This window comes from Medicago sativa, chromosome 5 (genome assembly GCF_051527215.1).
Source record: "Medicago sativa cultivar Bolivia chromosome 5, Bolivia_mono, whole genome shotgun sequence".
Classification (NCBI taxonomy): Eukaryota; Viridiplantae; Streptophyta; class Magnoliopsida; order Fabales; family Fabaceae; genus Medicago; species Medicago sativa.
Window position 1 is genome coordinate 55118605 of NC_140753.1, and position 21343 is coordinate 55139947.

General features: G+C 31.8%; 1 protein-coding gene, 1 long non-coding RNA gene and 1 pseudogene across 2 annotated transcripts; 1 reads left to right on the top strand and 2 right to left on the bottom strand.

Moving 5' to 3' along the window:
• The first annotated feature begins 12142 nt into the window (after positions 1-12142).
• On the top strand, positions 12143-16277 carry LOC146923178 (uncharacterized). The gene is made up of 4 exons (XM_085715888.1): positions 12143-12310; positions 13643-13860; positions 14020-14093; positions 15943-16277. Exons 2-4 carry the CDS (start codon positions 13651-13653, stop codon positions 16031-16033), a joined length of 375 nt encoding a protein of 124 aa, XP_085572014.1. The 5' UTR covers positions 12143-12310; positions 13643-13650; the 3' UTR covers positions 16034-16277.
• A 900-nt stretch (positions 16278-17177) lies between these two features.
• On the bottom strand, positions 17178-20158 carry LOC146923179 (uncharacterized). The gene is made up of 2 exons (XR_015012739.1): positions 20070-20158; positions 17178-17702 (listed from the first exon to the last, which is right to left on the bottom strand). It is a non-coding gene; the product is annotated as an uncharacterized LOC146923179 (long non-coding RNA).
• On the bottom strand, positions 18302-19501 carry LOC146923180 (F-box/kelch-repeat protein At3g23880-like; annotated as a pseudogene).
• Positions 20159-21343: the final 1185 nt, after the last annotated feature.

Genomic DNA, 21343 nt, shown 5'->3' on the forward strand with positions numbered 1-21343 from the left:
ATAGCAAAGTTCAAAAATCTGCATTGCCGTTCTAAACTTTCTTTGTTACTATGAACAAATATATAATGTGCTCCCTCGTTCTAAATTATATGTCAAAATTGTTTCAGATTATAGGTCGTTCTATAATACCATTGAAACAATAATATTTATCTTCCTATTATTCTCTCTTCTTTAAATTCTTTGATTTATTTTTTTTATACCATTAGTTAATGAATGATAATTTTAAAAATAATTTATAATATTTTTCATATGAAATTAATTATATTTATTAATTTATGTGGAATGGTCAAAAACAACTTATAATTTAGAACGAATATAATATATTTCTATGGAATATAAAAGAGAGAATAAAGGCGGTGGAAAGTGAAATTGACTAAGCATGAGCCCTTCACATGCTGATTTTCATGTCATAATTGGTATGGTCCCCCAATCAACCTCATGTTTGTTTATTACCATGCTTTGTGGATTATGTACTACATACTATTTGTGGATTTGAATTTCTTGTTGCAATGGGTCATACAAGTTTAGATTTTTACCACACGATTTTAAATCAATAGTCAATATCATTTTAATTTATTGATTGTATTGTATGAACCGTTTAGTTATAAATTAAATCAAATTTTAATTTATTGATTGTATAGTATGAACCGTTTAGTTCTAAATTAAATCAATAGGCAAGAATAATCAGCCTATATAACCGCGTGATAATGTTATTGTAGAGTTCATGTCTTATATGTACAGCATTACAAGATGATAATCAAAGTAGAGTAATAGAAATAGATAGAGAGAAGTGAATATCTCAATTTCTCAAGAGAAATAGAGGAGTATACATTGTATTAAGCATATAAATAAAAACATGCAATAATTAGATTTTTAAAATTATAGTAATAAAACTTGTTCATTATTTTTAGAAATAGAGTTGATGCATACTAGGGGAAGAGAACGGAAGGAATGAGAAGTTTAAATTTCAACTCATGAAAAGCAATTATTTGACAATTTTTTTGATTGGAAACTTTAGAATCAAAATATTTGAATATCAAATACACACATTATTGTGTGATTAGGTCCCATCAATGCAAGTGATTATAATACATGGGATTCGAACTCACAACACAAGCACAATTAGTGACAATTATGAATGCAAATCCCACAATTGTTGCAAAAAGGGTACAAAGAACACTTATCATGCATAGTGGTGTTGTGTGCCTCCAAAAGCAAAAGAGAAAAAGGCAAATTACACATTGATAGACATTGATGGGATTCTCCAATTGAAAAAAGCATAGAATTTAAAAATAGCTGGACATTACGTTATTTTAATCCATTCATTCATTGGCAGCATGCCAACATGCAACTTCCCATAATCATCAAGAGAAAAGCTGAGCTCTTTAGAGTTTCCTATTTATTTTTGTGTTCAAATTTTATGTATAAGTCCTTTATTTTAAAAACATTACATGTTTGAATATAGGTGATGAGTAATGACGATCATGATGTATGAGTTAGGTGATAGGGCCCTTTCATGCTTTATGATATATTTTTTTTAGACAAGCAATAACTTTATGATATTTTTTTTTTGGACAAGCAATACTTTTTTTTCTTACTAAAATAATGATGTACATTCTTTTAAAATGGTAGAATACATCAAAAAAAGATGAATTTTAAAAGAATGTATTCTTTCGTTAATAAAAAGGATGAATTTGCAACAAACTTACAACACACGGATTAATCACATATCGCGGAAAAATGCATACAAATGTGACTAGGTTTAAAATATCGACGAAATTAAAGTGTATGGAATATCCATGCTTTCAAATTTGTAATGTTGAATATGTCAAAATTATTGTTTAATATGCAATATATTAAAGCTAATTTGTCAATCATAATCGAACAAAAACCGCAACAATACATGAAATCAAAATATTGTGCACCAAAACGACGAACATAGTATATTTTGTTACTATCATTTTAATTACTTTTCTTATAATGTTCATCAGTATATATATGTGTGTGTGTGGAAGGTTTTCTGAAGTGGGAACTGATATGTGTGCCGGTCACGTCATTCTCAAATAATGTCATCCTCAAATAATGTTGTTCTGACTTTATAAATTGCATTCTCACTTTAAGAGCCAAATCTTGATTGACGAGTTTTGAATTGAGGAATAATATCAAACCTTTTTTAAGGAAGAATAAAAAAATTCAAGAAAAAAGGAAGAACAAAATTAGCAGTTGCATTGTTTGGACACACAATTTTTGACGAGAGAGAACAATCACTCAAGGAAAGATGAAAAACAATCTAAAACTCAAAAATCATTTAATATACGGTATTTTTTTTTTGTCTAGATTAATGTCAAAAATGATTTCTCTAAAGTTATTTGAGACATACTATGATTGTTGAGGAGTTAATTATAAACATTTTAATTTATCAATTTTGTAGAAAGATGAGCATTTGAGAAGGTTTTCTCTAGTGGGAAATGATGTGTCCCATGTCATTCTCAAAGAATGTTGTTGGCTTGTTCTATTTTGGCCTTTATCAATTGCATTTTCATTCTGAGAACCAAAGCATGATTGGTGATTTTTGAAATTTATAACTTTTTAAAGGTTGAATAAAATTATCTAGAAGGAGAGAAATGGAAGAATCTTCACTCATAAGGGAGTTCTTCTTCAATCTTTTATTGAAAAGGTTTAAGTCTAGACATTTTGATGGTTGAAATCTTATTATCCTTTGTTTGAGTTTGATTACCTCGCGCGGAAGCTAAATCATTTGTTGTGTTTAAAGGCAGATTCTTTTTTTTTTTTTTTTTTTTGTCTTTTGGCTACTTTCTTTGTATAGTTTTGTATTGTAATGTGAACTTCTTGGATGGTTAAGCTTTTCTAGTACATTTTGTATTTTTTGATTGTATTAGAGAGGTTTTGTTTGGTTTATTAATATATTTTTCTTATCCTTTAAAAAAAAATTTGAGTCAATATTAATAATTGTGATTGTTAATTTGTGGAAAGATGAAGATTCAAAAGGAAAGTGGATTGAAATTCTCTATACTCTTGTTATTGAATTAGAAAAGTATTAATGAAATACCAGGTAATCCCTTTCATACGCATGGAACGAGGAAGATGAGAACAACAAATTGAACTAATTTAAACTAGTTGTGGACTATTAATATATTTCTAAAGGCACATACACCCTCCTGAAGGGCCCTGAAGCCTAGGCGCGTCCCTTTTAGGGAGCCGCCTCAATAGCTTCCTAAAAGCTTCTAGAAGCATGTGAAAAGACTTAAAGTCCATCTTGCTTGGGGCTTAAGTCACACGAAAACAAGCCTACAAAGGACTATAAATACCCCATCTTAGGATCATTCTCAAGGCATCATGAAAACAGTCTAAACACTAGTTTCTAATATTGTACTCACTACAAGTACAAATTGCATAGACAAAATTAAACTAATACTAACTACTAACAATTAATTTTTTTACAAAATATAAGAACATAAATGAGAGAAATACTAACTACTAACAACATACTGAACTAATCTAAAGTTTTTAAACTATTAATTGAATCAAATATATGGTAATTCAAGTGAAGTTGGTTTTGGACTTTGGAAATATGTTTTTTCGACAGATTCAATTTTCCTATGGTTTCAATTTTGATGAATTAATCTTTATACAACTTTGGCCTAGATTTAAATGGGTTCTGCAAATGGATGGTGTAATTGGACCCCTAATATTAGTTGGTCTTGATTTGGATACGACTTTAAAAAGTTTGCAACAAAATAGAAAAACATAAATGAGAGAACGAAGGAGGTTTTAAATTCTCCCTCAAACTATATTCTACCCGTTCCTACAAAAGACCAAGTAGTGGATACTTTTACTAGGCTCTTCATCCATTTCATTTTTTTCTTTCATCTTTTTCTCAAAACAACAAATACCATTGAAGATGTATAATATACGTCTTGTTGTATTTCGTCACGAACCACATGGAAATTCATCTCAGTGTGTTGCATGCTCGTGAAAAAATTAGCATTGACACCTATATATATTTTGCAAAACTTTAAAATGGTTTTGGTGAGAGCATTTTAACATGGTGTTACAGGTTCAATTCCGTGCAACACCCTATCACTCAACAAAGTAATCACGATCACCTCTGAATCAATGTGAACCTCCATCCTCACATTTGTGGTGGAAGAATATATATTTGTGAAGAAAGTTCTTTCTTTTGAAGGATTTGTGAAGAAATTGATTAGAAATATTAGGAAGAAAAAAAAAATCAAAATGAATGTCACTTTCAGTTTTCAATGTAATAATAACTTTTTCTTTTCAATTGTACCCTTCAATTAATACTCTGCACACTACTTCCAAAGTATTACTTTTAAAACTAACCAATAGTTAATAAGGATAATTTGGTAAAATAACCATTCTCTTTCTTTTAATCATTGCATTTCTTAATATGTGTGTAAACACCTAAAACGACACTCATTTTGAAACGGAGGGAGTATTTTTTTTTTTTTTGACAAAATATACAATATACTATAACTCATATTTCTCCTTTTTATTTTTTAGACCATAAATTTGATTACACAATGTCATTAAACCATCGTTATCTAAAATGTATAAAAGAAATTGACATTGATTAAAATTTAAAAAATAATTAAAATGCACGGAGGAACTTTATATTGATTAATTGAAATATTAAGCACAAAAGAAGTTGTCACTGATAAAATTATAAAAATAACTCAGATGCAAGTGATAAGTTGTCAATGATAAAATTAATTCTGATACATAAGACAAGTAGTTTTTAGGGAAATACACGAGACAAGTTATCAATAGCACAAGGCTAGATATAATAGTCACAATGAAGTGGTCGTTTAAATTGTGACCCTTTTAAAATTAAACATGTAACTTAAAAGTGATTCTCAAAATGTAAACTTGGAATGGTTAAGTTAAATATCTGACTTCAGAACGTTCTGAAGTGTTAGTGCAAAAACAATTTAAATAAGTAAATGTGTTTGTGTGTGTTGTGTTTACTCTAAGTAAAAGTATAACGAAAAGAAAAAGAACACACATAAGTTTATAGTGGTTCACCCAACATGGGCTAATCCACTCCTCACAATCTTGTGAGAATTTCCACTACGATGCTTGAGATACTCTTTCAAATGCACGGGATCAGTTGTCACAAACGAAATTAACTCTGATAAAATAAATAAGCTGTCACAGATAAAATAATTTTTGTTGAGTGGTCATTGATAAAATAACATTTTTCATCGATACATTATCTAATATTCAATGTAGAGTATCTTCTTTCATTGATATATATATATAAAAAAAAAAAAAAAACAAGATATCACTACAACGAAGTTCCTATTTTTTATACCATAATATTTATTAAACAACGATATTAAACTATCTTCAACAAAAATGCATGAAAAAAGGTGATAAGTTGTCACTAGTAATGTTAAATTTCAAACAGTAAGACAAGTTTTTTAGGAGCAAATACGCTCGATAAGTTATCCCTTATAAAAGTTTAGAAATAACTCAAATGCACATGATATGTTGTCAGAAATGAAATTAACACTGATAAAAGAGACAAGTTGTCATTGATAAAAAAAAATTCAGTGACCAGTAATAAAATAATATTATTTTTCGATATCTTAGACGATATTGAATCTAAAGTATCTTCTTCCACTGATATATTAAAAAAAATACATGATATCACTATAACGATGTTCCTATTATTTAGACCATAACTTTTATTATACAACGATATTAAACTCTATAATTTATGCACGAAAAAGGTGAGAAGTTGTCACCAATAAAGCTAAATTTCATACAGAAGACAATTATTTTTAGAAGCAAATACACTAAACAAGTTTTTTTTTGAGAGGAAAATACACTAAACAAGTTGTCACTTATAAAATCTTAGAAATAACTCAAATACATGAGATAAGTTGACAAGAATGAAATTGACTCTGATAAAAGAGACAAGTTGTCATTGATAAAATAATTTTTGTGTTAAATTTCATACTAGATAAGCTGTTACTTATTAAATTTTAGAAATAACGCAAAATACACAGGATAATAAAGTGACCAAGGTTGTCATTAAATGGATGTACATATATCATTGCTCATATAATAAAGTGAGAGGATAAGAGGAAGAAACTCTGTGTTTATATTTTCACTAAGGTGGAAAGTGGAGAATTCTAATTTATGATGTTTTCTTTTGGAATTGCATTTGTGACTGTTTCTTTTTACATAGATAAATTTTTGGTCATATTTAATTATATGTCTAACCCAGGCAACGCCGAGTAAATATACTAGTTTTAGATGGAATTTGTTAGGTTAAATTGCTGCTAACCTAATGCAGCATTTTAGAGAGAAATTATTAGGTTAAGTTGATGCAGACCTAATAAAATTAATTAATAAACAAGGATGAGGATGAGCCGGAAAATATTAGGTTAAATTGCTGCAGACCTAACAAAATTAATAAATAAGGATATAAAATTGGTGCGATGCATTTTTTTAGTATTAAATAAGTGTACAAAATATTTCCTTAAAAAAAGTGTACAAAATATTGTCAAAAAAAGAGGCAAGAGGATAGGAATGAAATTGGTGCGATGCATTTTTTTAGTATTAAGTAAGTGTACAAAATATTTTCATAAAAAAAAAGTGTACAAAATATTGTCAAAAAAAAAAAAGCATGAGGATAGGAATGAAATTGGTGCGATGAATTTTTGTAGATGAAATTTGTTAGGTTAAATTACTGCTAATCTAATACAGCAAATGAGTGGGAAAATATTAGGTTAAATTGTTGCAGACCTAACAAAATTAATAAATAAGGATTTATATAAATGATGTTATTTATAAAGATAAAATGATTTAATAATGTTGAGAAAACATAATAGAGAAAAAACTTGTATGAATTGAACTCGAAGACGACAACTGCCTCCTTCTAAAATTCTACCTAGAACTACAAACCTTCCAAGAACTTTGTACTCCTAGTAAAGATGCCCTCGTTGTCAAGCTGTTGGGTAAGAATCTCGGGTACAACATCATGACAGACCGCCTGCACAAAGTTTGGAAACTCCAGGGGGTTTTGAAATCATGGATAATGATAATGGTTTCTATATGGTGAAATTTGATCAAGTGGTTGATAAGGAGAAAGTCATCTCTGGTGGTCTTTGGTTAATTTTTTATCATTGCTTAGTTGTCTCACATTGGTCATTGGAATTCGCATCACCAAACGCCAAAATTGAAAGAACGGTAGTATGGGTACTGTTGTGAAAGTAACTCAAAATTGGAGAAATTGAAGTTTGTTGAATCTGTCAAAATCAGGCATCGGATGGTTCTGTCCGGGGCCCGAATTTTGCATGTTTTTGAAGACATTTGATTCGACATTTTTCGGGGCCCGAATGGTCCAAATCGACACCCGAATTGTCGTAACAGCATAAAAATAAAATGTATTTTTATGGGCCAGATTTGTTCCAATTTTATGAGGGATACTTTTACTATAAATATAGACTTCGTACAAGAGTAAACCTTGAGATAAAGGGGGCTGAAACAAGAGTTTAGAAATCAAACTAGGGTTTGTATAAAGTTTGCTCTTGGCAACAAACACTAGGGTTGGGTTGATTCACCTTGGGAAACACTATTAAGATTGACTCTCTTGGTCACGGGAAGAGATTGGGGCTTTGGGTAGAATTAGGCGGGAGACTTATTCTTGTAATCCATTGAAACTTGAATTTTTTGTGTTAATAAGCAAGTTTTTAAATTGTGGTCTGGAATTGCACAGGACCGAAAACATAAACGTTTTAGTGGTCTTTAATGCAATTGTGGACACATTTGTCTGGAATTCTCCACAATATTAAGGATAGTAATACAATTATACAAACCACAAAAAGTTTGTTGCTTGCTTTGCTCAAACTAGAGGCATTTTGAATTGACTTATTTGAGCTTATCAACTAGCATAAGTACTTATGACACTGTTTGGGACATGTCCATAAGCTAAAACTTATGAAAAAACTTATAAATTATACAAAATACAATTTGAGTTTATTTTATCTGTTATAGAAATAGCTTATTCATAAGTTTGGAAAATAAGTTGTTTATCGAAACATGGTCTAAGCATAAAAGAGTAATTGAATGAGAAAATGCATGAATATTATAAAAGTGTGAATCTCATTATATAAATGTAAATTCGAAAGAGAACTTACCGAAAGGGAATGGTGTTTGACGCCGCAGTACAACACTATGTTGTGGATCCAAACATGCACGATTGAGGAAGAAAAAGATAGATAAGTACATTTGATTTCAAGTGTCGTAGGAGAGTGGTGGACCTATTTATATTCCATCAATCAACATGTTTTTTTTTACCAGATTCCATTAATAATTTATATTTTCCTTAAAAAAATTAATAATTTATATTTTTTTACTGGACCAGATTCTATAAACCAGGGTAACCGTTTTTTATACTAACACTCCTCCCCTCACAATAAAACCAAAGCTAAAGTGCACTTCCCCCCTAAGTTTTAAAAAGTTGCAATTTTAGCCCCCTATGTACAAAAACTATAATTTTGGTCCCCTATGATTTATCCCCTTTGCATCTTTGATCCTTTTGGCTAATTTTGACCAGTCAATGCATATGTGGCATGCCACGTGTGTAATTATTGAATTAAAAAATTAAAAAAAACATATAATCATTTTTTAAATTAAATAAATGAAAAATTAAATTAAAAAATAAAAAATTCAGAAAAATAAAATATAAAATAAAACCTAAATCTAAACAAAGTAAAGGAAATCAAAATGGAATGACATCTAAACAAAAAACCCAGAAAATAATTTTTTCCTTCCTCATCATCTTCTTCCTTCCTTCCTTCCTTCATTCCTCTTCGACACACTCTTCAACATCATCTTCATACAACTTCATAAAAAACTCAAAAACAACTATGGGTGAAGTATTTCTTCATCAACAACACATCATCAACAACACATCATCAACAACACATACTCATATAAAACAATTTATAAAGAGATAGTAGATTGCTAAAACTCACTTAGATAAACAAATTATAAAGAGATAGTAGATTGCAAGTTTTGGATTCAGTCACCCCCTTGAAAGGAGTCCTAGTCTGGCTACAACAAACTATACAGAGAAACTTAATCAAACAAACTAAAGCCCATGTCATCGTCACTTTCTTCCTTGGCTTCCTCCTTCTTTTCAACAGCGGCAGTTCGGCTGCTGCTACGGCTCCACCTCCAGAAGCAGGTGCAGATACGGCAACGGCGGCACCACCAACAGCGCTGGAGTTCAAAACGAGATCATCAACGTTCTTGCTCTGAGCAAGCTTAGCGAATAGGCCTGGCCAGTAAGATTAAACGGTGAAGTTAACAACCTTCAACAAAGTACCGATCTTCTTCGCCTAAACAAAAACCCAAACAGAAACAAAGAAAAATGAGACCTATGAGCGATTTGGAGATTACAGTGATAGGGATTCCATCGTCGTGGAGGATCAAGGTGGCGTAAATGCAGCCCGATTCGCCGAATCTCATTTTGTGAATTGTGATTGTTCTGCCACTCAAACTAGGGTTTACGAATTCCATAAAGAAAAGATGATATTCACGTGGGAAAAAGAAGAAAAAAAAGAATTGAGAGAAAATTAATAGACAATTGACAAAAAGAAGAACAACACAAGTGGGGGAATTGAGAGCATTGGATTGAATTTGATTTAAGAAAGAAAAAATTCTGGTTTTTTTTAAGAAGAACAACACCTTCAAGTGCCATTCCTTGTTCTTTCCTTTAATTTTTTATTTTTATTTTTTTCCTGGTTTTTTATTTTTTAATTTAATTTTTCATTTATTTAATTAAAAAATGATTATATGTTTTTTTTTTAATTTTTTAATTCAATAATTACACACGTGGCATGCCGCGTAGGCATTGACTGGTCAAAATTGGCCAAAAGGACCAAAGATGCAAAAGAGCTAAATCTTCGGGGGCCAAAATTATAGTTTTTGTACATAGGGGGCTAAAATTGCAACTTTTTGAAACTTGGGGGAAAAGTGCACTTTAGCCAACAAAATATGGGTATTTACTTATAGTTATATTTGAAAATAAAACAAAAACCAAATTAATTTCTTTGAAATCAAAATATAAGACATGTTCATCATCTCTATTTACATCACACTCTCATTGTCGACAAAAGAAATGGAGAGAATATAATTAATTGTAGAAACATGATAAGAAAAAAAAAAACAGTAAACAAACCCCTCTCTCTCTCCAAAAACCTTATGCCCCCCTTCCTCTATCATTTAAAAAAAAATCAAAATACAAAGAATGAAAGCCACCTCCCAACTTTCCCTCCCTTATGAATTCATTTGTAAAATATTTAAGTAATTTACACTTGTGAAGATGGAATAAGGATCAGATGTTCCTTTGTTAGTAAACTGACATGCATAGGAAAAATATTCTTCATAAAGAACTTGAAGGCAATATTAAAAACAGGATGGAATTAATCTGAAGATCACATAGAAAATAATGATATAATGATTTAAAAAATGACAACTAAATTATTAACAAAAGATTTTGTTTCTCTCAAAAAAAAAATATTAACAAAAGATTTTGTTACATGACAATGACGACTAAATTTATATTTGACAATTATAGTAGTTTCTTATTAGTTTCTCATTGTCGCCAAAAAAATACTTTACGAACTCCCACCACCATTGCATTGTAAAGGCCTGAAACTGAAAGCCACGCATAAAAATTACAAAAATGATAAAGCAAAGTTAGAAAGGAAATAAAGAAAGGATCCAGTGAGATGAGATTGAGAGAGTGATTCAAATACAAACAATCAACTTGAATTAGAAGGAAAGGATAAAATAAATAAAGATATGTGGAAACAGTTATAAGAATCAAGGAATGAATTAGTGTAAGTGGTACCCCTCAGTTCATGTTGAAATTTCCAATTTAAGTGAGCAAGCGTGAATTTAAAATTAATGGGAAGGTTAAAAATATCAATGAAAAGAAATGGTAGTGCTGGGAAAAAATGGTAGAAGGGAAAATTGTAAAGAAAGGTTGTAATGGAATAAAGGTCAATGACAGAAAGGTTGTAAAGGAAAGAAGTTACATTTTGATTTTCAAATATGATAACCAACTTCCTTAAAAAAATAAAATTTTACTTCCAAACGTTTATTTTTTATGGAATATTTACAAATAACCAGGGGTAAAGTAGGAAGAAAAATAGGCTACACCAAATTCGTGTTTTGCCTTTATTAATAGTTATAGATTCTGAAATTTTGTCTTTTAGTGTGTCACGTGGCGTTTAATGATTGGACCACGTGGCACTCCGTTAGTTTTGTTTTTTCTTTGGCTTAAATGCATTTTTCACCCCTATGTTTCAAAAAGTTGCGATTTTGGCCCCCTATAAAAAAAATGGATATTTTGATCCCCTAACTTTTGGCCCTCTTTTGATTAGCTGATTTTGATGGAGATTATGACAATTTCCCAGTCTCTGATGGTGTAAACTGGCATGGGGATAGAAGGATGCTGATAAGTGGGGTCCAAACTGGCATGGTGTAACTTTTGGCCCCCGTAAAGAAGGATCCACTTATCAGTTTGAACTCCACTTATCATGTCAGTTTCGACACCATGCAAGTTTGGACTCCACTTATCAGCATCCTTCTATCCCCATGTCATTTTACACCATCAGAGACTGAGAAATTGACATAAAATCAGCTAATCAAAAGAGGGCCAAAAGTTAGGGGCTCAAAATATCTATTTTTTTTATAGGGGACCAAAATCGCAACTTTTTGAAACATAGGGGGTGAAAAGTGCATTTAAGCCTTTTTCTTTTTAACAGAAAGTTAACAGAGGAACTAATACCAATTTTTTTATAAAGTGCAGGGACTACAGCCAAACCAAAAAAAGTGTAAGAACTAATAGCAAAAAGTGATGAAAGTGCAGGGACCAAAGACATATTTAAACCTAGTTTTTTTTTTCCTCAAAATACATATTAGAAAGAAAAAAAAAATGTCCCGTGAGCATAGCTCAGTTGGTAGGACAATGCATTATTATATGCAGGGGCCGGAGTTTGAATCCCGGACACCCCACTTATTCACAGGTGAATTCTGGCCACTAGACTATCTGACCCAAAAAAAAAAAAGAAAAAAAAATTCTATCTACCAAAAAAAATACAAATTTTTTGGCCTTCTTCACTTTACACTTACACTTCATTTCCCAGAAAATAAACCCTACACCGTCGTCACCGTTCGCTACGCCCGTGGCCATTTCTCTGTTTTGCAGTTCATCCGTCGCCATTCACCTTCGCACGATTAGGTTTGTCCATTAAACCATCTGCTTTGTGATTCCTTTTCATTCATTCGCAGAACCCTATTTCTTCTCCCATTGATACATTTCTTTTGTCTTCCATCATTCTTCTGCTTCTGAATCATTGATTTCATATATTTCTGTTTAGTAAATTTAATTGTTCATTTTCTTTGTTTGTTAATTCACTCTTAATTGTTGATTGCTAATTTAATTCTTAATTTTTTTTTTGTTACTTTTGTTCCTTATGCTTTGTGATTCCTACGCGTATAAGTCACACTGTTGTTCGTTGGTTTTGGATTTGTGAAATTAATGTTTTTTGAGATAGCTAGTTTCATTATCAGTTTAAGTTCATATACCACAATCTATCTGTTGATTTTCAGTATTGAGCTAAATCTGCTTTTGAGTAAGATTACAAGAAGTTTAGAGACAGATGGTGATGTTTTCATTCATCATTTTAGGTGTTAGAGTTAAAGAGTCTGTTTTGATTGATTTATTTGAGTTTTTCTTTTTTCTTCTTTGTTCGGGTTTCAACCTAGAACCTCCAACTCCTTATCCCCTAGCTCAACCAATTGAGCCACCCAACCCCCCGTTTATTTGAGCTTATCTGCTTGTATAAGTTTTGTAAGACTGTTCTGGAGAACTTACGAAAACAACTTATAACAATTTTCAAGAGCTTTTTCACCTTATTTTCATAAGTTCTCTATCATAAAAACAACTTATAGCATATACAAAAACAATTTTACTTTAGTTTATCTTTTATGCAAGCTTATCCATAAGCGCTTAATCTATAAGCTGGAAATAAGCTGTTTATCCAAACATGCCCAAAATCTTTGTACCCTGGAAACTGTAGAATTCGAATTCTGTCAAAAAGCTAATTATGGTAATTTTTATTGACCTTTCATTCAAATGTTTTAGTGTGCTTTGCTTTTCCTTTAGTCTTTGATTATTTGGATTCAACTCCTCTAAAGTGAGCAATTCACTTTATCGTGTAAAGTGAGTAATATCAACCATTATTAATAAATCAAAGGTAGATATCGTAGATACATCATAGCAACCATGAGTTTGTTACAATAACAATCCTTGATTTTCTCACTTTAGAGGATTGAATTCTGATTATTTAATTAGATATAGTGAATTCTTAGAATGCAATTCCATATTTCAATAGAGATGTTCTGCCTGAAACAATAAATAAAACATGGCCTTCAATTCTTGGTAAACAAAAATGTTCATATGTTGTTCATTGATGGTGTATTCTTATCATGCATCTCTGTGTATAATCTGCTACGTCTCTATCTCTCTTACCATCTTCAATGGATACCTGATCATGTTGTTTAACTACAGGAACGACAATGAGAATCGCAGTTCTAAGGGACACTAGAAGGAAATTGGGCGGTGCTTTAGGATTCAATAGGTTGATTCATTCCGTGCCTCAATCTCCTCCTTTAGCTGGGAGCATTGACCATGGGATTCAGTCGTTGAAGCCCGTTTTGCCTGAATTTAGTTCTCCAACATTCTCTTTTGGTGGCTCTATGGAGCTCATGGCTGTGCCAAAAAGGAAGGTAAGATATCTTCATAACTTCTTGTCATTTTGGACAGATGTTGAATTTTACTGACTAATGCTTCAAGGAGAAATGATGCGAGTGCAGTGATTTGCACTTTGTATTATTTTTTTAATTTCACATTTGATAACTTTTGTGATGGTTTTGTTTGTCATGTAGACTTCTCCTCATAAAAGAGGAATAAGAAATGGGCCAAAAGCTTTGAAACCTGTTCCTGTGCTAGTTCTGTGCAAGTAAGTTGTTTAGTGTTTTTGTTTACTGTTAATACTTGCAGTTTTTTTATATGTTCTGCAAATATTGGTTGATTTCTTTTTATTAAATAGTAGTAGAGTGCTTGATTGAACATAAGACATGAGTGATTTTTTTTTTTTTTTTTTCCATATAAAATAGTTTGATTGTTCTATATCCTTTTTTTATTTTACCAACCATGATAGTTATAGATTTGTTGGAGAAAATAGCGATTCGTCCGGGACGAGTGGAGTTTCCTTTTTCACAGGGACTAGGGTGAAATGCGCTTCTCTCAGTGCTTCTGCTAAATCTAAACAGTCGCGATGTTTGAAGTGAAACGAAAACTGTTTGGTCTCTATTAAACTTAACCAAGTAATGCTTCATTGCTTGTTATTATTACCTTTGTAGCACCGACACCTCTGATCAAAGACATGTCCGGTGTCTGACACATGTGAATATGTTCAAACAGTAATTTCTCAAATTATTAGTGGTGTCATGTCTGTTGTCAGTGACCGGCTGCATAGATTATTACCATCCCACTAGTTTTCATGCAATCTCTTCCGTCATTAGTCAAACCCACTGTAGAGAAAAGAAAAAAGTTTTGATACCAAAAAAAAAGAAAAGAAAAAAGTTTATGTATGGTAATATCCAGAGGAAGAGCCTCAGGGAAGGGCCTATGAGTTACCTGTACTCATATCCCCAAACAATTGTTGCTGGTTTCTTGCTTAGTCATGTGCTCTCGTCCTCATATGCTGATATAAATCTCATTTTGTTTTTTGAACTGTATGAGGCTATTAGATCCCCATAAACTGTTTCTACTGCTACTTAAACTTTTCAGAAAAGTTAGTAAGTTTCTGACAATATTATTCTATTTCATCCAAGGGGAAATCATCTCTCTAACAAGTAGTTGAATAATTAGACATAAGAAGTGGTCTTACTTAAAGCAGATTACTCCATGTGTTAACATTTAACTACACATTTCACTTGTTGTAGCCTGTAGGAGTAGGACAGTGAGCACTGTAATAATAAACTTGTTCAAAATATTAGAGAATGTAGAATTTTGACAGTTTTTTTCTTTGTTTTTTGTTTGATCAAAATAACCTAAGTTTAAGCAAATAGAGATGCCATTAGAGAACAATGCAAATCAGTTTATTTTTCTACATGAGTTTGACGGGCCATCAAAAGAAAAATGTTATTATGTGTGTGTGTTCATTTTAATGGTTATACTCACTTTTTATTGTAAAGAGTGCGCATTTATTGGACTCAGTCCATTAACACGTTCACTGTAGGTTATGCTGGACTTGGTGTTGCTTTTCCTTAAAACACAACACATTTTATTTATGGCTTTCCCTTTTTCTTTAACAATTTTAGTTGTGCTATTTGTCTCTTTTGTCTTAAGTGGATTTTGTTCTGAAATTTTGAAAGCTTAACTGTACTTCTATTCATAGTCATACTTTGTTGGGGCTGAAAATGATTTTTCTGTTAGGTTTTTGAATGTCATCTACGTGCATAATTCTAGGACGACAAAGGGACATGGGATTGAAATTTAACTGATCTTTATCTTCCTAGCTTGTTGATCAGAGAGAGAAAGAGTTGGACTTAAAGGTTAAAACTGTATAGTGTATTTCCCTGGTGATCCATGAGATTGGATTAACTTCCTGGGAAGTATTTATGACTAGATTGCACGGACAAATTCAAAAGGCGTGTCTATTGTTTACACTACACACATTGATCAGTTAACTAATTATTCTACGAGAGAAGTCTATATACTGTTTCTAAAAGATTGGCAAATTAAATTCAAGTATTTTTCTAGCTCATAACTTCATGCGACTAATAACTTCACTTCTTCTGCAGGGGTTGTGGTCGTGTCAGGCTTCCACATTTCTACTGTTGTAGTGGGAAACCAAATCAGGAAAATAATGGTGGAGAGAATGGCACAAACTGATCAAGTTGTTTGTGATAAAGCACCAGATGTTAGTTGACAGGCAGAGCCACTCATAATGTAGGTCTTGCTTTTGATTGTTAGCCATTTGATGGTATAGGTTGTTTGGTAGTAATGCTTTACTTCCTTCTTCGTTAAGCAATCCGATTGTTGGATTGTATGTTTTTCGCTTTAAAAGATAAATGGATCAGAAGTTTTGGAGATGGTATTTTGCTTACATTGAATAGCAGCAACTTTTAATGCGTTACCAACTATCTAAAAGCCACAAATTTGCTATTTTAAAGCTTCAACGAGGGCATTAGTTTTTCCTGCTTACTAGCTTCTGACTGCCAAACTCAGTGCCGGAGCCCGTTAATTTTAGGCCATATAGGGTTGTGATCCGAGTTCAGTTCACCAAGCAGTGTTTGTTGTACTTCTACTTCTTACCATTGTTGTTTGCAACAGCGGCATGCCCAATTGATTCCTAATCTTTGGTTACATAAAGCCAGTAATTTGAGGAATCGATACGATTTGGTACAGAAGTATTTAAATGAGGAATTCGCTAATTTTAACATAATAAAAAGATCCAGTAAAAAAAGTAAAAAAGATAATCATAAATTAGTAAGTTGCAGCTTCAAGTGTATTTGACACGTTTTTTTTAGTTATAACGTGCCAACTTGCATCAACTAAAATTGAGCGGGTAAGTTTGCAATTCCGTCAAGAATTCACGGACCGATATCCGTTTTTTTGTTATTCATTCTTTTTTAGAGTAAAATAACAAGCTTATTTAAAAAATTATATGATATATCTATATCTGTTATCAAACAATGTAACCTATTATTATGCTTGATATGAATAAACTTATCTCTTCCTCTTAGAATTTGTTAGTTTATGCGATATGGTTTTGGGATACAGACCCTGATACGTATCACCCATGACTGTTTTCGTATTGTATCGGATAAGTATTGTGGGATACGTGGGATACTGACTACCGTGGTAAGGTGAAGATTGGTCGAACCACAACCATTTGTAAGTTAAACACAGCCCGCACATCCTGCAGTTAAGGCACCCATAAACTTTCTCCAATTAAGGCGGCTTGGCGCGGACCGCAATTAAGTCAAAAATTACACAAATGACATACATTAAAACTGCACAAACGATTCAAGCATTTTAACTGAGCCATGCAATCACACCATTAACAATAAACCTGAATCCACGTAACTTGCTTGTATGCCAAATTGTATCAGCTATAGATAATAGAAATTAAAAATCAGGAACCTAGTCGGACAAGCAGAAACTATCATGTCCATCTTGTTAAAAAATTGTTCCTTCTTATGCCTTACTACACAACATAATCTGTTCATACAGGCTTGATTCAATAATTACAAACAAGAATAAGAGGTTCCATTCATATTTACATGGTATGATACGCCTAATAATTACAAAGATTCTAATAAAAATAAATCCTAACAAATCATTTAGGACACCCTAAAACAGTGTTAAGATATTGAAAAGATATCATCGGATATTTCTCATAATTAAACTCTATTAGTCAACACTTTGAAAGAAATCCAAGGAGACATCAAAAGGTCCATAACTATCTTATATAAAATGAGTCCTAAAACTATTTCTTCTTTTCATGCCACCATCTACCACCAATAACTCTTGATGTGCTTGCAGTTGGGTCGTAGACCTATAATTCAAAAAGGATCCATATTATACAGGAGAGTGATACACCGAACGAAAATTTAAAACAAAACACACAGGAAAAAAATGAATGCATGACTCTCAAGTTAAAAATCACAAAATGTACTCATTCCAAAGCTCTGTTCAGCCAAATGTCACAAAGGAAATGTGTGCAGAAACATACTTTCAACCAAGTGCACACCCTTTCAACCAATTTGAACTTTAATACAATAAAAAACGCTGACCATCTGCAAATTTTGAAGCAAATGGAATTAATATAAATTTGAAGAAATAAAGTAACTCTAGTTTTTCCTTTCCCATTGACATGTTTTCTGCTTTAACCATTCAGTCTATAATTAAGAGAAATTTAAGCTTTTGGAAGAATCATCTTCCAGTTACAACAATATAATAACAAAACAATTTGATTCAATCTAGATATTATCAAACACTTAGGAGTAGGCAATAGGTAATCATTTAGCAATATAATAACATAAGCCAGCATAAAAAATTATTGCAATCTTTTACTATGAAAGACATGGATTTCAAAATAACATACATGAATTCAAATAAATTCGAACAAGTAAATCATTCTAAAGAAACTTACTTTCAACAAATCCAAGCCAAACTTTCAACATAATCCTTGGAAAAACACCACATTGTCCGATTACCAATAGCTTGCTTTACTCTATTATTTTTCAAATTATACAGAATTACCAGGGGACCACCATAGCTTGCCAATATCAATGTATCACCATTCTCAGAGAGACAAAATGGGAACAGATGAAATTTCGAGTAACCAAAGTTATCTACTTGTAGAATTTGAAAACTAATTTTAAGGAATTGAGTCCAAGATTGTTCAACTCCAAATTCCATCATTTGCCATATAACAAAATGAGTTTCCTTGAAATGGTGAGAAAAACAAAGGCGGTCCATCAAAACAGCAATAGTTGGTTCAATATATGGTGACACTAAATTAACAGCACCAGGAGGGGGCAACAATTTCCTGTATGTCTCAGTAGCAAGATCAAGCTGAGATAATCGCAAATTTCTCAACAGTAACATCCTTTGGATAAATGGAAATCCAATTAACAGTGCTACTCAAATACATTCCTTGTTGGTTCACATAACTATTGCCAAGGGTATCAACAAGGTCAAAAGGAGTAAAACTTGCAATTTTTCTCCAAATATTATCACCGAAACAGAAAACTTTCACCTCACTAGAACACAAAACCACCGCATTATAAGTTCTAGTTGAATTATCATACCCAAATGCAAAACTGAGCTTGCATGGTTTGCAAGGTTGGTGACAAGATCCTAATTTTTTGGATATTATCCTAGTGGCTGGGTTCCAGATCTGGAACCAGAAGATCGTTTCATCCCGATTATGATTACTTGTGTAAGAATAACTGAACAAACAAAGCAATCCATTGCATGAACCAACAAATCGGCTACGTTCCCTGCACTCCAATTGGTAGTAAGAGTCGCTGGCGAGGGTTATTGTCGGTTTCTCCAATAAATGACTCAAGGGAAAAGTTACGGCATTGTAACTTGCTTCATATCTGATTTCTGCTATGTGCCTCTTTCTTGAGGATCGCTGTAGGTGTAGTTTGACGAATGTGGGATCAGATATGAGGGTTTTCCATGACTTGCACACGCACCTAAGTCGCATCAAAAATTTTACGGGAAGGTATGAAAGGACTTCTGGGATGAGTTCTTCAAGGAGGTATACGCGCGACATTAGAGTGTCGATGTAGATGGGCGACTTGGGTTGAGGGGGATTCATCCAAACTTTCCTGAACTTAGCCATTCAAGAAAAAAAAAAGAACAAAAAAACAAATTTTGAAATTATATATACACACACACAATTAAATCCAAATAAAATCTAATATATAATGTAGCTTAGGAAAAAAAGTTGATTTTTTTTTTTGGACCAACAAAAAAAGTTTAACTTCTTTTTAAAGAAATCAAATTAGCCTACCAAAATTGGCACTGAGAAAAAACGAACATGAGAAGCCAACACCATCAGGCCAACCCAAGTTATATATATTGTAATGTAAAAATGTTTTACGCACCTGAATTCATTGATGTTTGATAAATATGGCAAGTCATTTGTTTTTAGAAGGTGAAAGCATAATCTATACCATACATCCCATATCTGGTACGCTAGAAATCTTTATAGCTATGGTACACAGCAGTATCATTCAGTTCTTAGTAAAAAATTTAAAAAACAGTATGATTCAGTTCAAACATGCTAAGAATATTCAAGTACATCAATCAGATTCCAGATGAGACATGCAAACATGCAGACTAACATGCAAACATGCAACAATATATTAAAAGCTAATTGTGATGCAAATCTCGGTCAAGAAGGTACCTGGGGTATCGTGATGAAGACAGAGAGGTTTTAGGAGCTGCAAGAGTGCTGTTTCAGGAAGATAGAACTGGAATCAGATTGAAGGGAACCTTGTAAAGGAACTAAGCATTATGTTAGGTGTTTGCACGTTTTTTACTTTTAGACATAGCAATAGGATTTAGATTCTCTATATGTTGTTTGGTTTTAGAGTTTAAATACTTTACAACTGCTTTCCATGTCAAAGCAATTTTAATTCTATTTAAAGTTATTATTTGTAGTGTTTATTCTATAATTGATTCTAACACGCAAATTTATCATTCAACTCAATTATGTATAACTTTAACCAAACACATATAGTTCTAGTGCAATTCATTTTTAGTTAGAATCAAAGTTTAAATACACTTTTGACCCCTTAACTTTTTTAAACTTACGATTTTGACCCTTTAAAAAAATAACAATTTTGCTCATAACTTTACAAAACGTTGCACTTTTTGGTCCCTTATCTTTAAAAAATAGCAGTTTTGTCCCCATGCTTTGGGATATGTGGTGTCTTCTCAGCAATTTTGGCCCCTTATCTTTAAGTTAGGGGCCAAAATTGCTATTTTTTTAGTTGGGGGACCAAAATCGCTAGTTTTTAAAAGTTAGAGGGTCAAAACTGCATTTAAACCTTAGAATACTTTTTACATAATCAATTCACTCAAAATCAATTTTAGTCAAAGCAAAACCAAGCATACAAATGAGTAAATTGTAAAGTGGGAAAATCAATATTGTTATTATGTATCTATAATATCTACCTTTGATTCATGAATTGTTATGATGTTCCTTCAATATCTATCTTTAATTTATTAATTAACGATTAATATTATTTACTTTACACTTTCTAAAGTGATGAGTTAATCGCTTTAAAGGAGTCATGTTCTAGAGGAGGCAATAGAGCAGTCCATATCTAACTCAATAGTATTTGGCTCGAGGAAGCAAATTTTATTTGTTTTTATTTGCATAAGCAAATTTTTATGTGGAAATATGAGAAAGTCGATATGATAAAATATTGAAAATTCGTGATTATTTTATAAAATATCAACATTATTGTAATGTTATTCACTTTTTTTTAATTTTATATACAAAGCATCATTAAATATTTGCATCGCACTTGTTGCAAAATTTATATACTTTTATTTGTAGAAACAAATTTTTATATACCAATATGATAAAATTTTGAAAACTTAAGATTATTTTAAAAATTTCAACATCTATATAGTGTTTTTATTAAATATTGTTTTAATTTTATCTGCAAA

Coding starts and splice junctions, on each gene's coding strand:
- LOC146923178 (XM_085715888.1), top strand. CDS start 13,651: ATGAGAATCGCAGTTCTAAGGGACACTAGAAGGAAATTGGGCGGTGCT. Junction 13,861..14,019: donor TGGCTGTGCCAAAAAGGAAG/GTAAGATATCTT, acceptor TTTGTCATGTAG/ACTTCTCCTCATAAAAGAGG. Junction 14,094..15,942: donor CCTGTGCTAGTTCTGTGCAA/GTAAGTTGTTTA, acceptor CTTCTTCTGCAG/GGGTTGTGGTCGTGTCAGGC.